This window comes from Solanum lycopersicum, chromosome 1, assembly GCF_036512215.1.
Source record: "Solanum lycopersicum chromosome 1, SLM_r2.1".
Classification (NCBI taxonomy): Eukaryota; Viridiplantae; Streptophyta; class Magnoliopsida; order Solanales; family Solanaceae; genus Solanum; species Solanum lycopersicum.
In genome coordinates, this window is record NC_090800.1 from 90,586,637 (window position 1) to 90,608,914 (window position 22,278).

The following is a 22,278-nucleotide window of genomic DNA, read 5'->3' on the forward strand; positions in this document are numbered from 1 at the left end:
TTATCTGCAACATATTCTTATTTTTTGCAGGTCTGGCAAGCACTTTTAGCTGTGAGGGCACTTGTATTGCCTCCTACAGAAGATATAGAAACATGGATCAAGTTTGCATCACTCTGCCGGAAAAATGGCAGAATTAGCCAAGCGAGATCTACGTTGATTAAACTCTTACAGGTCAGTAATTTACCCTGGGTTGTGGATAAAAGCGTGTGTTGCCTTGTGTTATATCTTTTTTTTAATAGATCTACTTGTGAGACTGCATGTTTATGACTCCTTTTTATCCTACAGTTTGATCCTGAAACGACTCCTGCAACTGTGCGGTATCACGGCCCCCCTCAGGTGATGCTAGCATACTTAAAGTACCAATGGTCACTTGGTGAGGATCATAAGCGAAAGGAAGCCTTTGCTAGGTTGCAGGTATTGCACTTGTAAAATTACGATCACATTACGTATCACAAGAAGTAAATATCATGTTCATGCTTCTTCATGCGCTGTCATTTAATTTTGATATTGAAGGACCTTGCTATGGACCTCTCGAGAACAGCTACTCTGCAACCAGTAATGCAGAATGCATTAGTTGCTTCTTCTGGTGCGCCACTTGTTGCTCGTATATACCTCAGACTCGGCACTTGGAAGTGGGCACTTTCTCCTGGTTTGGATGATGATTCTATACAAGGTAAAATGTGAAGACACTCCACTTTCCCTCTCAAAAGAAAAGATAGTGAGGCTTTATACTTGATGGTGTGACAGCTTGATGATGTTACTTCTAACGACTGTTTCTTGGATCATATTGACCTTGTCAGAAATCCTTAGTGCATTTAGAAATGCTACTCACTGTGCAACGAAGTGGGGAAAAGCATGGCATACTTGGGCACTTTTCAATACAGCAGTGATGTCTCATTACACTCTAAGAGGTTTTGCAAATATTGCTGCACAGTTTGTTGTTGCTGCCGTAACTGGTTATTTTCACTCTATAGCTTGCGGAGCACATGCTAAGGGTGTTGATGATAGTTTACAGGTTATATCTGAATCTACAGCTAATTTAATTCAGTTGTTAAAAGACTACCTGGTGTGATGTTGAGGTGTCACTGGTTTGTCCTTGTCGCTTAATGTCTTTCTTATTGAGCTTACTGGTTGCTTAGCATTTAGTATCCTTGCTGTGACATGGTGTCCCTTTTCTAGCTGGTTTCTTGCTATATTATAAGCTCACGTGTCTTTTAAACATGTTCCACATACTCTACAAAAATATATTTTTCTAACCAATTCATTTTGCATCTTTGCACGTGTTTGTCAAGATGAAAATATCTGTTTATCTGATGAAACTCAATACTCCTAACTGAATTTATGTATTTGTTGAATTTAATTTTCAGCGTTGTCATATTTACCTGGTTATCCAGCAACCCTGTTAGATTCACTATTGATCACCATTGACTTCCATTATATTATTGATTTACTTTATTTATGGTTATGTTTCTGGGTTTCAGGATATTCTTCGTCTTCTTACTTTGTGGTTCAACCATGGAGCTACTTCTGAGGTCCAAATGGCATTACAGAAAGGATTCACACATGTTAACATCAACACATGGTTGGTTGTTTTACCTCAGATTATCGCACGGATACATTCAAATAACCATGCTGTCAGAGAACTGATACAGTCCTTGTTAGTTCGAATTGGACAGAGTCATCCACAGGTTTTTGCTTTTTCTTTTAATAAAAAATAAGAACTATGATTTTGCTATCTAGTCGTCACTGTTTTCACACGACATTCACTTTCCCCTGCACTTTGTCCCTCTAAACTTCTCTTTTAACACCTAATTGTGAATTGCTCGTGTTTCTATTTACTGTTATTGGGTTAATCTGTTTGATATCTGACCTCCTTATAAGCCAATATACAGACCATTCTTAAACTGTTAAATAGGAAGACCTGCTATAAAAGATTCATGGCTGAGCTGTCAGTCATTATCTACAAATCTACAGATAGTCAAGTAGTTAGCATTATCAGTTGAATGAAACATGTGAAGAGTGCCTGGACATTCCGCTGTAATTTATTTTTTTGAAAATTATGACCTGTTCAGTTCATACCACCAACCCTAATCAGTTTGGGATTGAGGAGGTGGTGTTGTCATCTTAGGCTACTGCAGTTCTATTCTCTTCAAGATAGTCATGTGTGTCGTTTCTTAGTCCCCTAGGGTAAGTTCATGTAATATGTAGCCAACTACATGTTGACACTATTCATGAAGCTTTATAAGCGTAATCAAGATATATTATAAGTGAAAATGAATCTAAACAGAGGGGATGACATTCTCTTCCCACAAGAGGTTTCTATGTGTAGTAACCTAGTTGATATAAAATGTCTATGTGGATGTACTAGGACAAACACAACAATGTGCAGTCTTACTATATTGATAGGTGTTTTGTTTATCTGTTGTATCTGGGAGAGGTGTCAAGATGGACATCCACTTGCACATGCAAATAAATGAATGCTGGGAGTACATTGTTAACAGAACTTAACCGAAAATAAGTGAAATCAGAAAGCCTTAGAGGGTAATCATACCATTTGTTTTAGCCTTTAGGAACAAAGTATCGTGGCATGTGCTTATAAGTTATTTTAGTTGTCAGATACTAAAGGACTTTGTTTCGTGTTCTGAGCAAGTGAGATTATTGTATGTCTCTCTCTGCTTGTGGCTGCCTTTATATACTAGCTTTTTCAAAATTCTAATATATTGTGGACCTTATCTGCAGGCTCTTATGTATCCACTTCTTGTGGCATGTAAGTCGATTAGCAATTTGCGCAGAGCTGCAGCTCAAGAGGTGGTTGATAAAGTTAGGCAGCATAGTGGCGTACTCGTTGATCAGGTGAAGTGGAACTTGTTTAGTCTGATTGTTTGTTAATTTCTTTTAAGTTATCATTCTGACATTTGCTTGATTTCGAAGGCCCAACTTGTCTCAAAGGAGCTTATCAGGGTTGCAATACTTTGGCATGAAATGTGGCATGAGGCATTGGAAGAGGCCAGTCGTCTGTATTTTGGTGAACACAACATTGAGGGCATGCTGAAGGTGTTAGAGCCTCTGCATGAAATGCTTGAGGAAGGAGCGATGCGGAATAATACTACTATGAAGGAGAAAGCATTCATCCAGGTTAATGCTCCTAATAAAATATGTGCTTTTGCTCTTTCTTGACAAAGATACTTTGACAATGTCTGGTAGATTCTTCATGCCCTTCCATTTATTTTTATACTGGGCTTGGGTGGTTATGTTTATGTTATGATATGTGTTTGACTGCCTGTACTACTTCGGGCTAGATTTTGTGTATGGTATCTTCGTACCATTACCTGGGTATCAATTATTCTTGGACTTCATTAACTAATTGGGAGTACTTATTATTTAATGATGGATTGACTACAACAACAACAAATAATCCACTATAGTCTTGTACATGCTTCCCACCAGACTAATAGGTGTAAAATCCCTTATAATTCATTGCTCCACTTTCTTTGGCACAATGGTTATATATTTAGCATTAAGACTTTTCTCAAATTCCCCAGATTTTTGGAATTGCGCAATAATCTCCATCAACTCATCTTTAACTGTCCTCCAACACTGTTGGGAGAAAGTTAAACTGAAACCATTCAGTCCGAAAGCCTTTGTCCTCCGCTTCCCTTAACTCTTCTTCATCTAAAGCCCTCTCCAGCCACTAAAACAACTTAACTCCCCCCCCCCCCCCCAAAAAAAAAAAAAAGAAGCCAAAGGGTGTGGCTTATTGGTCAATGATGTGGGCTGAGTACCATGAGGTCTCAAGTTTAATTCGCACCAGAGACAAAAACACTAGGTGATTTCTTCCCGTCTATTCTAGCCTTGGTGGACAGAGTTACCGCTGTTGCGGGTGGGAGGTGTAGTATGTACCCCGTGGAATTAGTCGAGGTGCACGAAATAGATGAAAGGCAAGTTGCTTGGACTCTTCACTTTCGGACCCGTGTCGACACGACGTGGCTGTGGGGTCCATGTCCCATTTGGTCAAGCAATTATGGTATTTTGACTAAAGTCAATTGGGATGATTTCTATAATCAATTCAAAAGCTAAGATGAAAATGAAGAAAATGAAATACTTTTTATGTAGAAATTTCTATGTCACCCTTTTTCCTTAATCTCCTTCTAGGATTCTCATCAAGTTCTCCACAAAATATCGTATAATTTAGGATTTATAATCTATTTTTAGATATTTTAATTATTCTTAGGCGAATCTCCGCACCCGTATCCATACATGGATCCATATCCCCGAATCTTAAAAATTAGATCGTGAAGGATCCAACCTCTAGATCCACACTAGTATTGGACATCAGCACGCGAGTCCGAGCAACTTAGGATGAAAGGCTTCTTTAGTAAATCATCCTTACATGAATTTTGAACGCGTTCTCAGCAGTAGACACAACCCTCCTCATTCTAAACTCCACCACTCTCTCCCATGTAAGCCCACACTTTCATAGTGTGGCTTAACAACTTGGTCTGCCTATAGTTGCAATTTTGATTAAACTGATGGATAGAAACATTACTTTTTCAGGCATACCGTATTGAGTTGTTGGAGGCCTATGAATGCTGTATGAAGTATCGGAGAACAGGAAAAGATGCTGAATTAATACAGGTACCCTTTTGAACTTGAATTCCACTTGACTGTCTCTCTCGTTGTTTCCCTCTTTTACTTATTTAACTGTGATTTTGGTATTTTGCATTTTCTACGTGATGAATGGCGGTGCCAAGTATCCAAAAGTTTTTTCAAGATTCCTGTCGTCTTAGTAATTTGGATGATGTGCACTTCACAATTTTATTATAGGAAACTAATTGTGATCTTTATTGCTATGAGAGGTCCTTTCTGCTAGCTATAAATTGGCTTAGAGAGAGATGTTCTTACTTGTCTCTAGAATTTCTGATTCTTAAATTACAAACATCCTAAGACGTTTTGAAATGGCAATTTGTGGAACTAGAAGAAAGATGTAGAAGAGTAGACATCAGAAAGGAGCCACCTTCCGCATTTTCACCACACACTCAGCAGGAGAAAAACCTTCTTCAGAACATGCCTGAATGGATTTTTTTTTGTCTCATTTGGTGAATAATAGGATGTTGTCCTCAAAGCTGAATGTCTTGCAGTTAGGAGACTTCAAATTTCCCTCTTATTTTCTAATGAAGAAAAAGCCCTTTATTCTTGATGGATAGTGAAGAGGAGTTTTTGATGCTGGAATGTTGGTACGAGTCAATTTGGTGTATCGATGGAAGGAAATGGGAGGACTACTGCCCATCAATAACACTGGAGTTTGGCACACCTGTGGTTAAATTTCTTCAAGAAGTTGGAAGACACGCGGACATAAATTGATGTTCAATGTAACATGGCTGATATGGATGGGGTCACAATTTGTGTGAAGAAAGGGTGAAGAATGGGAACTGGGGTATAGACTTCGGTTATCCTGAGTTCTAGGGGTGGGAGAGAGTTGAAAAGGGGATAGAGGGAGGTGGAATTTGGGAGGGGCTTTTAAGTCGTTGGCTTTTCTCAAAACAGAAAGAGCTTCACACCAAGAAAGGGCTTTTGTATCTACCACTCTTTCCCATTGCTTATATGACTCACAAACTTAATGCCATGATAATCATACAACTTCAAATATCTCCTTCATTATAAATTGGAATCAGGATAATCTTTCTTTTTCTCCACACATCAAGCATCCTACCATTTTAAGTATAGCATTAAATAGCTTGATTACCCATCCTAGACCAATGTTCGCAAGAAACTTTCGTTCAGACCTGTTTAGGGATACTCCATGTGGACAACAGACTTTTCGTATCTTCATATTTTTTTTGACATCCCTTACTCTGCCAGTCGAATTCTACTTGTGACTTTCAGTTTTCTACTTTTTATTTTTTGATAAGTCTACTGGAAATTACTTCCTTCTTTTTTTGGACAAAAATACTGTTAAGTCTACTGGAAACTACTTATTTTTCTTTCCTTTTGACAAAAGTACTGTTAAGTCTCCTGGAAACTTCTATAGTTGACAGCCCAGTATTTGACTAGTCAAATCTTCATTTTGGTAGGCTTGGGATCTCTATTACCATGTATTCAGGCGGATAGATAAGCAGCTTCAAACACTCACTACGCTGGATTTACAGGTAAGCGGCATGTTATGTTTTGTTATTGGTATCAATGTCTCTGCATCGTATTCATTCTTAGAAGTGGAATAATCCTGCTTAGAACAGGAATATTATTTACAGCCCGTTTAAATTGGTTTAAAAAAATTAGCTTTCACGTCAATAAAAAGTCAAACTGAGATGACTTTTAAGTAAAAAAATTATAAGTAGCGGGGACCCGCTTCTTGATTTTAAAACTTATTTAAGTTATTTTTAACCTTGCCAAACACTTTCTGGCTTATTTTAAGTCATTTTTTGATTTATTTTAAGTTATTTTATATTTGTCGAACACTTTCAAAAGTCAAAAATCAACTTAAGAGTAGGTTTGACCAACTTTTAAGCCAGGCCAAACACCCTCTTAGTTACCTACTTGGTAAATGATTGTATTGTAGTATCTTTACATAGGGTCTCTATGTTATAATGTAGATACACTATTCAATAATATTCTTTTTCAATATTTCTCACATGGTATCACAGCCTTTACGATCTTGGTAGAGAATCAAAGAGCTTCCGCTGTCGACGGGTAGCTACCATGTGTGCCGCCCGTCTGGCCAATGATTATGTTGGCAAAAGTTGGTCATCGTGTATCTTTCATATGACTATTTTTTTTATATCTAATTTGTGTCGCACCGTGCCATCATTCATGTGACTTTTCTTGTATCTAATTTGTGTAGCACCGTACCATCTTTTCGGTGACTATTTTTTTAATTTAATTTGTCTAGTATCGTGTGATTCTTTCGGTAACTATTTAACATATTTAATTTTTTTAGCACCGTGCCATCATTCCAGTGACTACTTTCTTATATCTAATTTTTGTAGCATCGTGCCATCTTTCACGTGACTGCGTAGCACTGTGCCACTTTTTCGGTGATTACTTTTTCATATTTAATTTGTGTGGCATCGTGTCATTTTTTCGATGGTTACTTTTTTTTCATATCTGATTTATGTAGAACCGAGTATCTCTTCGGACTACTTTTCATATTTATTTTGCATAGTATCGTGGATTTTTCTAAACTACTTTCTCATATCCGAGTTGCATAACAGCGTATTCTTTTTGGTAACTCTTCAGGTTTGATTTCCATAGTTTCATTTTTCTGGTGACTCCTCAAATCTGATTTGCCTAGGGTTGTGCAATTATTTCGACCCTACCTATATAATTTCTATTTTCAGTTGGGTTGGGCCATCATTCTGACCCTACCCTTATAATTATCTTTCTCAATAAGGTCATGTCATCATTTCGACCATACCCTATAAACTTTTTTCTTATTGTTGAAGTGTGTAACCATCTCAATCTCATCTAAAAGCTTAAACTGTTAGAGAGATCACACTTTTATTATTTAATTATATTCTCAAAACACACCCGCACGTGTGAGTCTGATACTTTTTCATGGTCAAGCACGTGAAAATTCTTTTTTTAATTTTAGGTGGCGGTGAGATTCGATCGCAGGACCTCTCCAGTGTGTGACCATCTCATCTAAAAGCTTAAGCTGTTAGAGAGAGCATACTTTTATTATTTGATTATATCCTCAACACTCATATTATGACCACTTTTCGCCATCAATTCTAACACTCTGATGCATGAGCAAGTTCTGACCATTTTTTCGGACTTTCTTGTTCCATATCCAAGTTCGACTCATCTATTGATTTCAATACGATTCATATATTTTATACCACAAATTTTGAGCACTTCGTGGCAACCGCTGCACGGTGAATTAGTCTATATGAAGCAACCACCTGGTTTTGTTGCTTAGGAAGAGTCTAGTAGCCTTTGTATGTCGATTGCACAGTTCATTCTATGGTTTGAAACAGTCTTCTTGAACTTGGTTTGAGAAGTTCAACATAGTAGATCACACTGTGTTTTATCAACATTCTGTATCAAATCCAGTATTTCTTCAGAAGACCAAATACATTGAGATTGATTGACATGATGACATCATGCATCAAATTCAGTATTTCATGACAAGACTTTAAGCACATTGAGAGTGACTGGCAATTTTGTGAACTGGAGTGGTCAAGTTGCAGATATGTCAACAAATTCCTCATTGGTCCTCGTATTAATTACATTTGTAACAAGATAGGTACATATGATTTGTATGCACCAACTTGAGGGCAGTGTTGGAATAGGAATAGGGAATAGTATTTAGTTCCCTATTTGGTAAAGGATTGTGTTTAGTGTGTGTAAATAGGCTCTATCTAATTATGTAGATACACAATTCAATAATATTCTTTTCCTATATTTCTCACATTCATAAATAACATTATTTTACTTTTTTATGCCAGTCCGTTTCCCCCGAGTTGCTAGAATGTCGAGATTTAGAGCTAGCTGTTCCTGGAACTTATCGAGCAGGTATACTTATGTTGTTTGAACTTATCACCCGAACATGGTTAAGCGACTACTTAAGCCAGTTTTGTGCGTTTGTATTGATATGTTTTGTTCTATCAAACTTCAAACTTGCCATCTCAGATACACCAGTGGTGACAATTGCATCATTTGCACCCCAACTTGTTGTAATTACATCCAAACAACGACCTCGTAAATTGACAATCCATGGGAGTGATGGAAAAGACTATGCTTTCTTGCTCAAAGGGCATGAAGATTTACGCCAAGATGAACGTGTCATGCAGGTTAGCAATTGCTGGTATATAATTATGCTTTGTAAAGGCAAGTGGGTTCCAGGGATTCTGCTACCTCTGTTTATTAAGTATTTGGTGAGGCTTTATTTCATCTCTTCCTTCAACCTCGAACTAAAAGATACGCTGTGTTGTTACTATGCACCAGTTGTTTGGTCTGGTTAATACTTTGCTGGAGAACTCGAGAAAGACTGCAGAGAAAGATTTATCAATTCAACGATATGATGTCATTCCATTGTCCCCTAATAGTGGACTGATAGAATGGGTTCCAAATTGTGACACCTTGCACCAACTTATTCGAGAATATAGGGATGCTCGGAAGGTTTGTTCAGCATAATACCTTTTTTATGCTTGAAAGAAACTAGTATTTCTTTCTAATTGTTGTATATTCTTCCAATTTTACAGATCACCCTAAATCAAGAGCATAAATTGATGCTGAGTTTTGCACCGGATTATGATAATTTGCCACTTATTGCTAAGGTGGAGGTGTTTGAATATGCACTGCAAAATACAGAAGGGAATGACTTATCAAGGGTGTGTATTATATGAGACTTTCTGCCAATTGAAATAACATCCCTGGTAGATAAATATTAGCAAAATCTTTCTGCTCATTGCTTGTCTGAAGGTATTTATTTTGGGTCATATAGGTTCTTTGGTTAAAGAGTCGCACTTCTGAGGTCTGGCTGGACAGAAGAACAAATTATACAAGAAGTTTGGCTGTCATGAGCATGGTATGTGTTCCTTGTATTACTTCAGAACCTCTCTCGAAGCTTATTCTCTGTTCAGGTTTGGACGAGAACAATGTTCTCTGATTTGTTTATTTGCTCTGTTATCTAATGCATCTTGTGGGGTGGGTGTGCTATATGAGCAGTAACCTGTTTTTATTCTTTATAGAAATATAGGAAATGTAAGTCTGTTGAGTTGTGTTTACAGCCTTTATATAATACTATCAAGTAAACTAACATTGCACAGCCTTTCTTTTTCTTCTTTTCCCCTTCTCATTCGAGAGGAGAATGTCTTTGGAGGCTTCTAGTTATATGTCAGAAACTCTCTCTCTCTCTCTCTCTTTATAGATATATGAGAAACCCACTTAGTGTTATGAAATTCCACTTGCAAGGTATTTGGATTTGACGGAAACTATACATGACAAGGAGTACCCAGAGTAATCACACAAGTTTTGCTTTCATATAAGCTCATTTTATGGTGCAACTCTCTTTGATGATATGATCTTCCTGTGCATAATCAGAATTTTTTTTGAATTAGGCATGTCAGAAGCTTAGTAACCTGAATTTTTTGCAGCTAGGGCGTGACTAATATGTGTTGTATCTCTGTATCTTAAAATGCTGAGCAATAGTTAGTTTCCTGACCAATGTTTGGCACAAAAAGTTGCTTCTGTACTTGGTCAGGCTCACTAGTTTCTTGACTTAGTTTGACCCGAAGAGATAATGTTTTCGCATAAAGAGCATTCGGCCTATTTTATGTGATGTCATTCAGTAGGACAAAAACTTAAAATGTCACCTGACTTCTTTATTATGTTAGTAATGGTGACAGAGAAATTTAAATAGGTGGCGTTAAGTTAGTTCAATATAGGAACACATTGCATCAGAGTTCATATTATTGGCATGTGAAGCCTTAATAATAATATTAATGATGGAATGGCTTTCAAAAAACATTTTTCCAGCGTCTAAAATGGAACTGATGTCTTACAAATCGGGAAGAGAGAATAGTAAAACTCAGAAAAAGGAGATACTTTATTTTTTAGCTGCTTCTCTTGCGTACATCTGTTGATTTTGGGTTGACTTTCTCCAGGTTGGATACTTACTTGGTTTGGGCGATCGACATCCTAGTAACCTCATGCTTCACCGATTTAGGTACCAGTGTACTCTGTGATTACATTTTCTTGCTGATAACAAAAGTTATGATATATTTATATTTGTCATGCAGTGGGAAGATTCTGCATATTGATTTTGGAGATTGTTTTGAAGCTTCAATGAATAGGGAGAAGTTTCCAGAGAAGGTAAATTATTACGTTAAAAAAATGGTTTACCAGAAATTGTATGTTCTTCCTTCAAAGAAACTAATAGCTATTTTAACAAACTTTTTTGTATAGGTTCCGTTTCGCCTCACTAGGATGCTTGTAAAAGCAATGGAGGTCAGTGGTATAGAGGGAAATTTCCGGTCAACATGTGAGAATGTAATGCAAGTTCTCCGACTGCATAAAGATAGTGTTATGGCTATGATGGAGGTAAAGTCATCACTGTCTTACCATTTAAAATACATATCTCTAGCGTGAACTCTTTTGTTGTGTACACTAATGGACTGTTTTCAAATCCAAAATGATCTTGAATCTCGACAATGCTATCTTCTGAAGAGCACTATGCTATCTAATGAGTAGATTTGGATCCAACTGGAGTTGGAATGACTTATATGATTGAAAAATTAGAATATATTGGTCCTTAAATTGCCATGTTAAACAATTGAAAACCTTATAAGGCTAGTAAATAACTGTCACAGCAAATTGAACTCACAGTAAAAAGAGGAACGCTTCTCATCAGTCTGAGATGCTTGGTTTCATTCCTTGAAGATATGATGTAAATGTTTTAATTACAGAATTAATTTATCAGCTTATTTCATTCTTCTGTCTTCTTTTCTTGTCAGGCCTTTGTTCATGACCCACTTATAAATTGGCGTCTTTTCAATTTCAATGAAGTTCCGCAAATGTCCACACTTGCCAGTGCACATGTGCCTCCTGTTGTGAATAGTGAGGATTCCTCTTCAGATAGAGAGCTTCTTCAACCACAAAGGGGTGCAAGGGAGAGAGAACTGCTTCAGGTTTCAATCAATTATGCTTGCGAAGTATTCTGGTGATGCATGCTTCATGCTTACAGTTCTATTTCTTTTTCCAGGCGGTCAATCAATTAGGTGATGCCAATGAAGTTCTAAATGAACGTGCTGTGGCTGTCATGGCTCGAATGAGTAATAAACTCACTGGACGTGATTTTGCTGCTACCTCTGCATCTTCAAGCTCTCTACAGCATCCACTGGATCACAGTACGTTGATTTCTGGAGAGACGCGTGAAGCTGATCATGGTTTATCAGTGAAATTACAAGTCCAAAAACTTATTCAGCAAGCAATGTCTCATGAAAATCTTTGCCAAAATTATGTTGGGTAAGATCAAGATTCCCATTGCTCCTTGGTTTTACTTTTGCTTGTTCATTTGGTTAAGCTATTAAAGTCTGTTGACTTGCATATTTGGTGCTTGAATGTCTAAAATTTTAACTCTTGATGTTTTTGGTGAAATTTGATGTAAAGATGTGTTAGTCCTGAATCTGGTAAAAGGTGGTGCTTTTGATGAATTAGAATTTTAACTGTAGTGTAAAAATATTGTGTATTTTGCTCTTTGGACTAATACATGGTTTCCTTGTTTTTTATTTCAGGTGGTGTCCATTTTGGTAGGTTAAGGGTGATAATTATCTGTATATTTGTACAGTGTTTGATCCTTTGTAGAAGTTCTTGGAAGAAGTCCAGCATGTACAGAACTTAGGTTTTATGTAAAGTCCTAAGTTTGTGGTAGCCAGTTGTTGTATTAAGCAAGGTAGCGTATCGGCAGCATGTAATCTAGCTCCAACAATAAGACTGGTTAGAGTCTGAGAATGGTGAATATTTATTCTGTACAGCTATTTACATAGTGAAATGAACCCTTGTGAAGAGGATAAAGTTGGTTGTCTGCATCTAAAGCCTTCAAGTATTCTTGATCCTAGTTGTTGATGAATGAAATAGTTTCTCTCCAGTCCCCTAGTCTGATGGATCGACGAACTTCATGATGTAATTGGGTTGTGTCTCATTTTCTTCGGAGCAAGATTTTGTTCTACAGTAAGGCTGATAGGACGAGCCCGATTTCCTTTACCCTTCTCCACTTAAATACCATGTTTTTGTTCCGTCTATAGCAGGGTTTAAACTTGCGACGTGCATCTACTTCACTTGTGACCTTTCCCACTAGGCCGGAGTCTGGATCCTGGTTATATTAAGTACATTTAATCTTGAGTTTAAGGTGGCGGACTTAAGTTAAACCTTGTTTTGGGTCGCATCATTGGTTGGATTTTATTTTAATAACAATTCGCGCATGCACACTTGTTAATTTCTTTATGGGTTGGTAAAGTATATACCTCAAGAATTTTAATAATGTATATATGCTCGGTGCTGGCAAATAAAATATGAATTTGTGTTTAGAATATTTCACAATTATTGACCATTATTAAATTTATCATTATTGTAGTTATGATAATATAGTTTAATACATTTTTGTTAATCATCCAGTCTCTAGGAGTACTTATTCTTAAAATGCTCCGAAAAGGCCATTTATAATATCCCGAGGGGTCAGTTTGGCGTGAAGGATAATACAATATAGTCCTAGGATTAAATTATAGGACTACTTACTTTGTTGTTTGATTGGCAACTTCGGAATAACTTAATTCGGGAGTAATAATTAGTATCGAGATAAGTTTATCCCTTTCCTTGGTTGGTATAGTAATCTCAGGATTATTTATCCCGGGCTAAAATAAGTAAATGAAAAAAACGTCTCTATTAACTCTTTTGTTATCCCATTTTTTACATTCACATTTTTGTAAGTAAATAAATAAATTGTTCATAAATTTATTTTTTTTTGAATATAACAAAACAAACACTCAATAAAAAATAATTTATCTATCATAATTTGAATTCAAACCAAACGACTCTTAAGTCCTAACATCAATAAAACAGAAAAGAGCTGAAGAAGTTAAACATCTTATTATAAATTGTGCTAAAACCTAATTTAAATTTAATGACTGAATGCACTTCACATGTCTAAAGTTGCTATGAAAGTGAGTATACCTAAAAATTTTAATGCACTATATATATGATTTAAATGGTAACCTCAAAATCGACTATATGTATAAATAACACGATCCCAATTTAACCCAAAAAAAAAACAAAAGTTGTTTTCTCTCTGTTGAAATATAACACATTTATTAAATTGCCCTAAAGTTTGGCTGGCTGAGATTGGCCAATATTAATAGACCGTTAAGTTAGGCCAACTATTACCTATTTGTAGCGCCCTTTTCATCTGTTTCAAACAACTTTATAGACATCTCAACTGTCCCTACAGACATTGGACCCCTCTGCTACTAGGGTTTTACTGTTTTTTCCCAACTAAAAACCCCTTCTTTAACAGAAGCATATACTTATTATTCTCCTCCTTGTACATTGAAAACTCCACACATAGTAAAAAAAATATATGTAACAAAGTCTTGGCGGAGTTTTCTATAGTTAATAGCTTATGATTTTGTCAACAAGTTTTGATCTTTTCTAAAAAAGCTTTCTTTTTGTGGGATTAACTTTGATAAGGGAATTTGGGGTTTTGGTTTTCTTTGTAAAGATGGCAGTAGTGGGAGATTTAGCTTTGATGGGGACTAAGATTAAGTTAACTGATAAATTTGAGAAAAGGGTATTTGGTGTTCCACTTTCTTCAAGTACAAGATTTAGTTTTTCTCATGTTAAAAACTTGGATGTCAGAAAATTAAGAACTGCAGTCAGAGCAGTGATGCAAGTTGAGAAAATTCAAAGTTCAGGTGAATTGAAAGAAGGGTCTTTAGGCTTTGATGTTGTGTCAGAAAGGGAGCTTAAAGAAAATGGATTTTTGGGGTTAAGGAAGACAAAGCTTGTGTGTACAATTGGACCAGCTTGTTCTTCTATAGATGAGTTGGAGAAATTGGCTATTGCAGGTATGAATGTGGCTAGGCTAAATATGTGTCATAACTCAAGGGAGTGGCATCAAGATGTTATTAGAAAGATTAAGAAGTTGAATCAAGAAAAAGGTTATTGTGTATCAGTTATGATTGATACAGAGGGGAATCAAATACAAGTTGACCATGGCTCTTCATCTTCTGTCAAAGCAGAGGTAATCAACCAAATTCTTTAGAGCCCTTTTTGCTTGCATTATGTTGTTGGGTTAATTTTACATATGCTGTTTGAATTATTATCCTAGGTAAGAGAAAAGTAAAAAAAAAATTGATTTTTTGTCACATTAATGTGATTAAACTTTACCCATAGTAAGGTCTTGCTCAAAAGACTAAAAGGATAGCCCCGATGCACTAAGCTTGCTCTATGTGTGGGGTCTGGGGAAGGGGTGGACCACAAGGGTCTGTTGTACTCAGCCTTACGCTGCTTTTCCTCTCAAGAGGCTCGAACTCGTGACCTCTCCTGATCACATGGCAGCAAAACTGGAAGGTCAAATTTCCAGCACTGTGTAATGGCTGTTTCCTTTCCTTTTTTGCTTCACTGAAATGTTTTTTGTTGTATTTTGTTTAATAAAATATGGAATAGTCACAGAGTTTTAAGTGGTCAACTTTTTGTTCTCGAGTCGAAATTTGATCTTGAGGAATTCTGTACTATATTTTAACTAAAAATATTTATCTGTGACTTTATTGTTATATTGTGTACGTGAAATTAACCCAATGTTGTTGAAAAGTTGAACTTTATAGTCTAACTTGAATTCTGTCCATGTGGTTCATTAGGAGGATTCAATCTGGTACTTTACTACAGAGAAGTTTGAAGGTTCTCGTCCATTTACAATTCAAGCAAATTATGAAGGTTTTTCTGAAGGTAATCTCATTGATTAAAAAAAAAATTGTCACCTGTTTTGGTTGTAAAAGGTTAGATTGAGGTTGAATTCTCTTTCTCCTATTTAGGTGTCAATTCTGGTGATGAAATTGTCATTGACGGAGGAATGGCAACTTTTGAAGTTATAGAGAAAGTTGGTAATGGTTTGCGCTGCAAGTGCACAGACCCCGGTCTACTTCTGCCTAGAGCTAAGTTGAGTTTTTGGAGAGATGGAAAGCTTTTAGGAAGAGATTATGATCTCCCGACTTTATCAACAAAGGTCAGTAAATTTGTTGCTTGAGTTTTACTCATCGAAAAGAAAAAAATATGCTCGAATTTAGCTTAAACGGGGCAGTCTATCTTCAACATACTCTGACTGAGTGTTTGAAATGACATAAATGATCCAATAACTGATAGGCATAAATGGCCAGTTATCACAATTTTTACATTTTTGTTGAACTATTGAGGTTTATATCTATGGTGTGAATGTTGTAAAGAAACTGAATCTCGAACCTTTTATCCTTTTCTTTTTGTTGATAAAATGAATCTCTTACCTTTCTGATGCACTTGTTATGATCTAACCCAGTGGAACCATAATGTTGTAACTTCCCTATCAAGAATTATATCTGCAATATGAATTTCTAATCTTGCTGATGCGCACTTCATGATCCACAGGATTGGTCAGACATTGTATTTGGAATATCTGAAGATATCGATTTCATTGCAGTTTCATTTGTAAAAGACGCGGAGCCAATAACACATCTGAGGGACTACCTCTCAACTACATCCTCCAAGTAAGTAAAGTTTGTGAGCAAAGATTATTTTTTAACTTCAACAATTATATCCATTTCAGTCCTTCCCTAAAATGCATAATTTTGGTCCACTAATAGCTGCATTCCTTATCATTGGTTAACATTGCTCCGGCTCGTTACTCTGACTTTTCACGTAGGTTCGAAGTGTATTTTGCATAAATCCTTCTGAATTTGATCGCAGGGCAATAAAAGTGTTGGCAAAGATAGAGAGCCTAGAGTCTCTCCGAAGGTTGGAAGAGATTGTTGAGGCTTCCGATGGGATTATGATAGCAAGGGGAGATCTAGGAGTTGAGATTCCACTTGAACAGATTCCATCTGTTCAGAAAGATATTACTTATGTTTGCAGGCAGCTCAACAAGCCCGTTATCGTGGCCTCTCAACTTCTAGAGTCAATGGTCGAATACCCCACTCCAACTAGAGCAGAGGTACTAATCTTTCTTTCCTCGTGATTCCTTTTTCATTTTCTGTCTTTTGACAAAATTTTACTAGACCATATCTCTTTTGGGTAGATTCTAGTTTGACAAGTACTAGCTAATCTAGCCTTCAATAATCATAAGACTTTTTATGTGATAGGTTGCAGATGTTTCTGAAGTGGTACGACAGTATGCTGATGCATTAATGTTATCTGGTGAGTCAGCCATTGGATCATATGGAATGAAGGCTCTTTCTGTCTTGCGTACAACTAGCACCCGAATGGAACAATCATGTCGCGAAGAGAGCAGGCAAACTTTATTGCATCAGCGCAAACTTGGAGCATCTTTACCAGATCAAATTGCTGAGCAAATCTGCCATTGTGCAGTGGAAATGGGTACTTCCCCTTTTTATGTACTTAATGTATACAACGACCTGTTTGTCTTCGATCTTAACCAATTTCCTGTTACATACTCCAGCTGACAACCTAGGGGTGGATGCTATATTTGTGTACACAAGGCATGGGAAGATGGCATCTCTTCTCTCACGCAATCGTCCAAACCCTCCAATATTTGCCTTCACAAACGACAACAGCACACAGATGGCTCTCAATTTGCAATGGGGAGTTACTCCCCTTCTCACTGACCTTTCAGACGACATGGAAGGAAACGTTAAGAAAACAGTCGAACTTATAAAAGCAAAGGGGATGATAAAGAAGGATGATGCTATTTTGGTGGTATCAGATATCATTCCAATTTCTACTGCCAGAACAATTTTCCAGTCCATTCAGGTTATGACCATAACATAGGATATCTTAGATATTGTTGCATTACGGTTTCTTGTATGTTTGGAACAGAAACTCCTTTTACTATTTTGAGAACACCTACTTTTGTTGTATGCCATATTCTTTTCTGTTTAGTTTTTGGTTTTTACTTTAAAGATTTTTCTTTATAAACATTCCATATGAAGATGAGCCAATTTTTAATTGAATTTGATTAGGTTTATTGTGGAAGAGACCAAAAAGTCAAGACAATCCAACTTGTGAGGTCACATGTACTGGCCATTTATATACTTCACGTGTCAATTTGTGCAAAAAGAATATGGATTCTTCCTTCTCCAATCCATTGATTCATTTTGTTTGTTTAGTACAGTCATGGAATAACAAGCCTAAGGGATAAACTTTATCTCTTCCTTTTTGTTATTCATTGATTAATTTGAATTTATTTTAATTCGTGTCGAATAATTATCATAATATAGATAAAATATTTCAGTGTTGACAAGTATATACAGCAACAAACCACAGAGATGAGGTATTTAAAAAAAAGTACATGTATAAAAGTTTTATTTTTATCGAATAGAGAAACTATTTTCAACCAGCCTTAGCTCAAAACTTTTGAATATGGATAATAAGTTCGAACATTCAATTATATTTTAATCGTGCAAGAATCAATCGAATTGCTATTGTTGATTATTGACGGCTCTAATTAATCTTCTAGACAAACCCAAAAGCCACTTTAGAATATTCTTCTCTAAAAATAGATTTGTATATTCAATCTTTTTAGGAAAATAAATATATGAATTATGATTGTGATTGTTAAACTCTTTTAATTATTATGCCTATTTGCAGCTACTAAAAGCAAATCATTTGATTCATTTGAAATCTAAGCCTTTGTTCACTTTTACTCGTTCACTATTTTAATAGATATAGTTTCACTTTACTTATTAATTTTAAATATAATTTTTTTAAATATCAATTAAGGAAAAAAAACATTCTTGAATCAACTAAAATGGACAAAAATGAATATGAGAAAATAGGCCAAATATTATTTTTTTAGGAAAAATAAAAAAGTGATTGGTTGGCTAGGTGCTAGCGTAAGTAAATATGTTGGACGGCGACACACATGATCGATGCTCGGCTGAATATTTATGGCTACAAATTTGCCAAATCATTGTCAAAAAATTGTAAGGTACACCGGTGGAGTGAGAAACAGTAATACTGCCGCCGTTTAACTAAATGAAGCTTCTTGAATTTTAGCAAATTTGATCATTGAAAAATGGCATCTTTACAGTTATTGAAGTCTCCATTCTCATCATTTTCTCAATCTAATTCTAGTCGTTTTTCCACTATAGTACAAAGAAGGATTTTGGGTGTGAGATATCAAAGGAAAAATCCAATCTTGAAGACATTTGTTGATACAAAGTTTAGGGTTAGTTGTAGAATTCAAGACAACGAAAATCAGAGTAATGGTAATCTTTTATTATACTTTTTTCAAAAAGTTGGTCTTTTTTTAGTTATATTTGATTTCATCGTTTTTGCTGTTTGAATTTCAATTTTCTTGGTTCATTCTTGGAGATAATGTATGTTAGTTACCTGTTGCATCACTCTGTGGCAGTCAAGATTTTCAATATGTGAATGAGAATATAAAAAAGTAAAACATACGAAAGTGAAGGGATTCTACCATATAAACATTAAAAAAGATGATTTTAACCAAGTATAAACAGTGTGTTTTTCCATCAAACTAGCTCTGTCAGCATGCTAGAGGGAAAACTTATTAATTTCTTTAAGTGATAGTTAAGCACCAGGCTTTGAGAATGAGAAAGGTTGAATTATTGGTAACAAGTTCTGATTAGTTAAAAATGAATATCAGTTACTTGATTGAGGAAGGAGAGGTGACCCTGGACAAGATTCAATCGATTGCACGTACAGTCTGTGACAATCAAGAAAAAGGATTAGTATTTGAAGTATTTCAGGTACTGGACTGGCTATCTGGTGGGCTATCCTTCATTAGTAAATTCCTTAGTGATTGAGAAATTTAGCTTCTGCTGCCAAGTACATTTATAGATGAAGCTTCAATCCCTTGAAAAATGTATCTTTGAAGTTCCAGCAACTCTGGCTTTTCATTACACAATACTTCTGAATGTGACTGGTGACGGTTGAATGACTGGATTGACTTGCGTCATGACCATAGGCCAATTGCTCGAACTATCTGGAAGCTTTCAATTTCACACCGTCTTAGAGTTCTTGTGGATTTTACTTGAATATATTCTTCTTTTTGTAAAGAGCTCAAACCCAATGTTGGTTCTCACAGGTGAAGAACCACCAGAGTCATTGTTTATGAAAGAGTTGAGAAGACGTGGCATGAATCCAACTTCATTGCTTGAGGAGACAAACACAAACATCAAAGAAGACGAGGAGACAAAATCTAGGGAAGAAGATGGAGGCTTCTACCGCAGAAATGCACTGTCAACAGATTCTGAAAGAAATTTGACTAATCAAAGGGAACAGTCTATGGCACTGAATAGTGAAGGCCTTGAGGTGGGCAGGTTTCCTCCTTATACATTATTTGGATTTTGGTTCTAAATGTCCAGGTACAAGAATAGAGTCGTGCAATTGGTTCTTGACCTGATACGTTATGAGTCTCTCCGTCCACCTTAAATTTATCTTCCATTTTGACTTTGCACGGTTTTTAAAAGAAACAAATAATTATATTAGTTGTTACCATTTCTTGACTTTGTGTTTTGTATAATAAAATAGAGAAAAAGGTATATTGAGAAGTATAACTTGCTCTTTAATGGAGTAGGAAGGACTGAGAAGTATTACTTACTGAAGGTAAAGTATGACTTCTATTTTAGGACAGGAGTCCAGTTGTGTAAATAACTGTTCAAACAGAAATCTTATGAAAGATTTTCAAAGAGTCATTGGCTATATTATTTTACATATTTTTTGGTTTCACATAATTTATATCGACACTATATGGGTCTGTAACTAATAAGCATACGTCTTTATGTGATATATTTGCAGGGTTTGATTCCACGGGCAAAAATTTTGCTTACTCTTGGTGGAACATTCTTTTTGGCTTTTTGGCCGTTGATCCTTGTAACTATTGCAGCTTTCTTGGGTTTATACCTGGTAAGTGATTTTCTAATTAGTTAATTTGTTCATTTTACCTTCTTGCTTAAGTAAGTTTGTTGAACTTCTTGTCTTGTTCTGGAATGACTTCTCCATAACCCAACAAAGGAAAAAGAACCTTTCTTTAAGCACAGCCATGTATAGTTCACATGATATTGAGCTTCCTAGATTTTTGGAGGAAAAGGGTGTATCCCTCTTTTACGAACTTGCAGCTTATGTTGAATTAAATGTTGAAATTAGGAAATTACTGGTGTTATCTGCTTCTTGCTGTAGCCATCATGTTACGAGGGATAGCTAGCCTAGTGGTAACTGGTAAAGACCCTTTGTCCTTGGTTTTTCATGACAATTTTTTGAACTTCCTTAGCACCCTAATGTATCTGTTTAACTGGCACAATATGTCTCCTTAGATTCTCATGACAATTTTTTGAACTTTGTTAGCTCCCTGATCCTAGAAAATCCTCTCATGTATTAGAGTTAACTCAGTTTTCTTTCTGTTGTACTTTCTTTTGTAACTTCTGCATCTACTTGATGCCATCAATATTTACTTCATAAAACAAATATTCTTTGATCTGCAACCTTATGTTTGGAGGGTTGAGTCACTACAGAGATAAGTGGGAAATGGCTATGGTTGGGCGCCTGAGTAAGGGGAGTCCAGCGGACAGGGTTACCACATCAGATAAGAAAATAAAAAGATTGCAACTATCATGACTTATCTAATGGTGTGTGAAAGAGACCATAACTGCATTGAGTTATTTTGATTGTTCTTAGTATAACAATTAAAGATCCAGCAAAATGTGGCAAAACCAATTTTAACAAATTGTTCTCATTGAATGCAATGTTAAGCTTATAAGAGTCTCTGTTTATTGAATTTGGCTGACAAATGATCATAATATGGACCTCCAGGAAAGTAGAGAAAAAGCTAAAGATGAGTAAAACATTTCCAATGAAACATGTGACGAGTTAAATATACCTCAGGTGTTATTTGTTTTGGTGGTAGTATTAGCCCAGTAATTCACGTGTTTCATATGTTTTTTTGGATGTATGATACTAGTCGCTAGTTAATTTATGTTCTTAATTCACCATTGATTGTTTTCTTCTCTCTCGGCAGTATTTTGGACCTTCTTTTGTGCATTACGCGACCAACAGATCGACAGATCCACCACCATATGTTGACCCTTATGTGCTACTCGAAGAAGAGAGGATATCACAGACAGCTCCACGTCTAAATTGAGTTGCTGCTTATTTCATGAAGTTATACTGTTCAAATGTCTTGAAGGTTTCCATTGCTTATCCTGAATATATTTTCCTTATTATTTTCTAGTTTGACATTGCCATGATAGCTAGAAGATACTTATGTTGACTGAGAAATCTTATTTCTATGACTGTAAAATTTGTAAAAATGTGCAAGAGATAAGATTTCCCATTCTGTAACCTATACTGTATATTCTTTATATTGATCCTAATCCCTTCGATGGGAAGTACCCAGAAATTCTTTAGAAGTCAAGCATCTTATTATGTGAGAGACTCAGTTGGTATTTTTCTCCCCCCTCCCAGAGTTAGATCTTGAAATAGGTCTCATCAGAATGTGACATTAAATATTGTTAGTTTCAAGCTGATCCATTTTAGAAAAAGGAGTGATATTACAACTTGTGAATTGTGATACTTCTCTAGCAACTTTGAGCTCTGGATTGTTTGCACAACCAGTGGTCC

The 22,278-nt window shown here is 36.0% G+C and overlaps 3 protein-coding genes across 4 annotated transcripts in view; all 3 read left to right on the forward strand.

Moving 5' to 3' along the window:
- The window catches only part of LOC101259295 (serine/threonine-protein kinase TOR), a 35,355-nt gene extending 22,842 nt beyond the window's left edge, over positions 1-12,513 (forward strand). For both annotated transcript variants that reach the window (XM_004230627.5, XM_010316867.4), the window contains exons 38-57: positions 31-171; positions 286-414; positions 514-673; positions 801-1,015; positions 1,482-1,688; positions 2,740-2,853; positions 2,932-3,135; positions 4,555-4,635; positions 6,072-6,146; positions 8,445-8,511; positions 8,629-8,789; positions 8,944-9,117; positions 9,201-9,329; positions 9,443-9,526; positions 10,605-10,666; positions 10,740-10,812; positions 10,906-11,040; positions 11,454-11,627; positions 11,702-11,964; positions 12,234-12,513. In XM_004230627.5, the coding sequence (XP_004230675.1) occupies positions 31-171; positions 286-414; positions 514-673; positions 801-1,015; positions 1,482-1,688; positions 2,740-2,853; positions 2,932-3,135; positions 4,555-4,635; positions 6,072-6,146; positions 8,445-8,511; positions 8,629-8,789; positions 8,944-9,117; positions 9,201-9,329; positions 9,443-9,526; positions 10,605-10,666; positions 10,740-10,812; positions 10,906-11,040; positions 11,454-11,627; positions 11,702-11,964; positions 12,234-12,252 (2,667 nt within the window). In that variant the 3' untranslated portion in view covers positions 12,253-12,513. The remainder of the gene's footprint in view (positions 1-30; positions 172-285; positions 415-513; positions 674-800; positions 1,016-1,481; positions 1,689-2,739; positions 2,854-2,931; positions 3,136-4,554; positions 4,636-6,071; positions 6,147-8,444; positions 8,512-8,628; positions 8,790-8,943; positions 9,118-9,200; positions 9,330-9,442; positions 9,527-10,604; positions 10,667-10,739; positions 10,813-10,905; positions 11,041-11,453; positions 11,628-11,701; positions 11,965-12,233) is intronic.
- A 1,104-nt stretch (positions 12,514-13,617) lies between these two features.
- Positions 13,618-17,576, forward strand: LOC101259587 (pyruvate kinase isozyme A, chloroplastic). The gene is made up of 7 exons (XM_004230628.5): positions 13,618-14,734; positions 15,351-15,438; positions 15,525-15,715; positions 16,111-16,229; positions 16,429-16,672; positions 16,821-17,055; positions 17,138-17,576. The coding sequence occupies exons 1-7, from the start codon at positions 14,213-14,215 to the stop codon at positions 17,464-17,466; spliced, it is 1,728 nt and encodes a 575-aa protein (XP_004230676.1). The 5' UTR covers positions 13,618-14,212; the 3' UTR covers positions 17,467-17,576.
- Positions 17,577-18,565: 989 nt separating this feature from the next.
- On the forward strand, positions 18,566-22,057 carry LOC101259889 (uncharacterized). Its single transcript, XM_004230629.5, has 4 exons — positions 18,566-18,905; positions 19,748-19,974; positions 20,461-20,568; positions 21,677-22,057. Exons 1-4 carry the CDS (start codon positions 18,713-18,715, stop codon positions 21,797-21,799), a joined length of 651 nt encoding a protein of 216 aa, XP_004230677.1. The 5' UTR covers positions 18,566-18,712; the 3' UTR covers positions 21,800-22,057.
- The last annotated feature ends 221 nt before the right edge of the window (positions 22,058-22,278 follow it).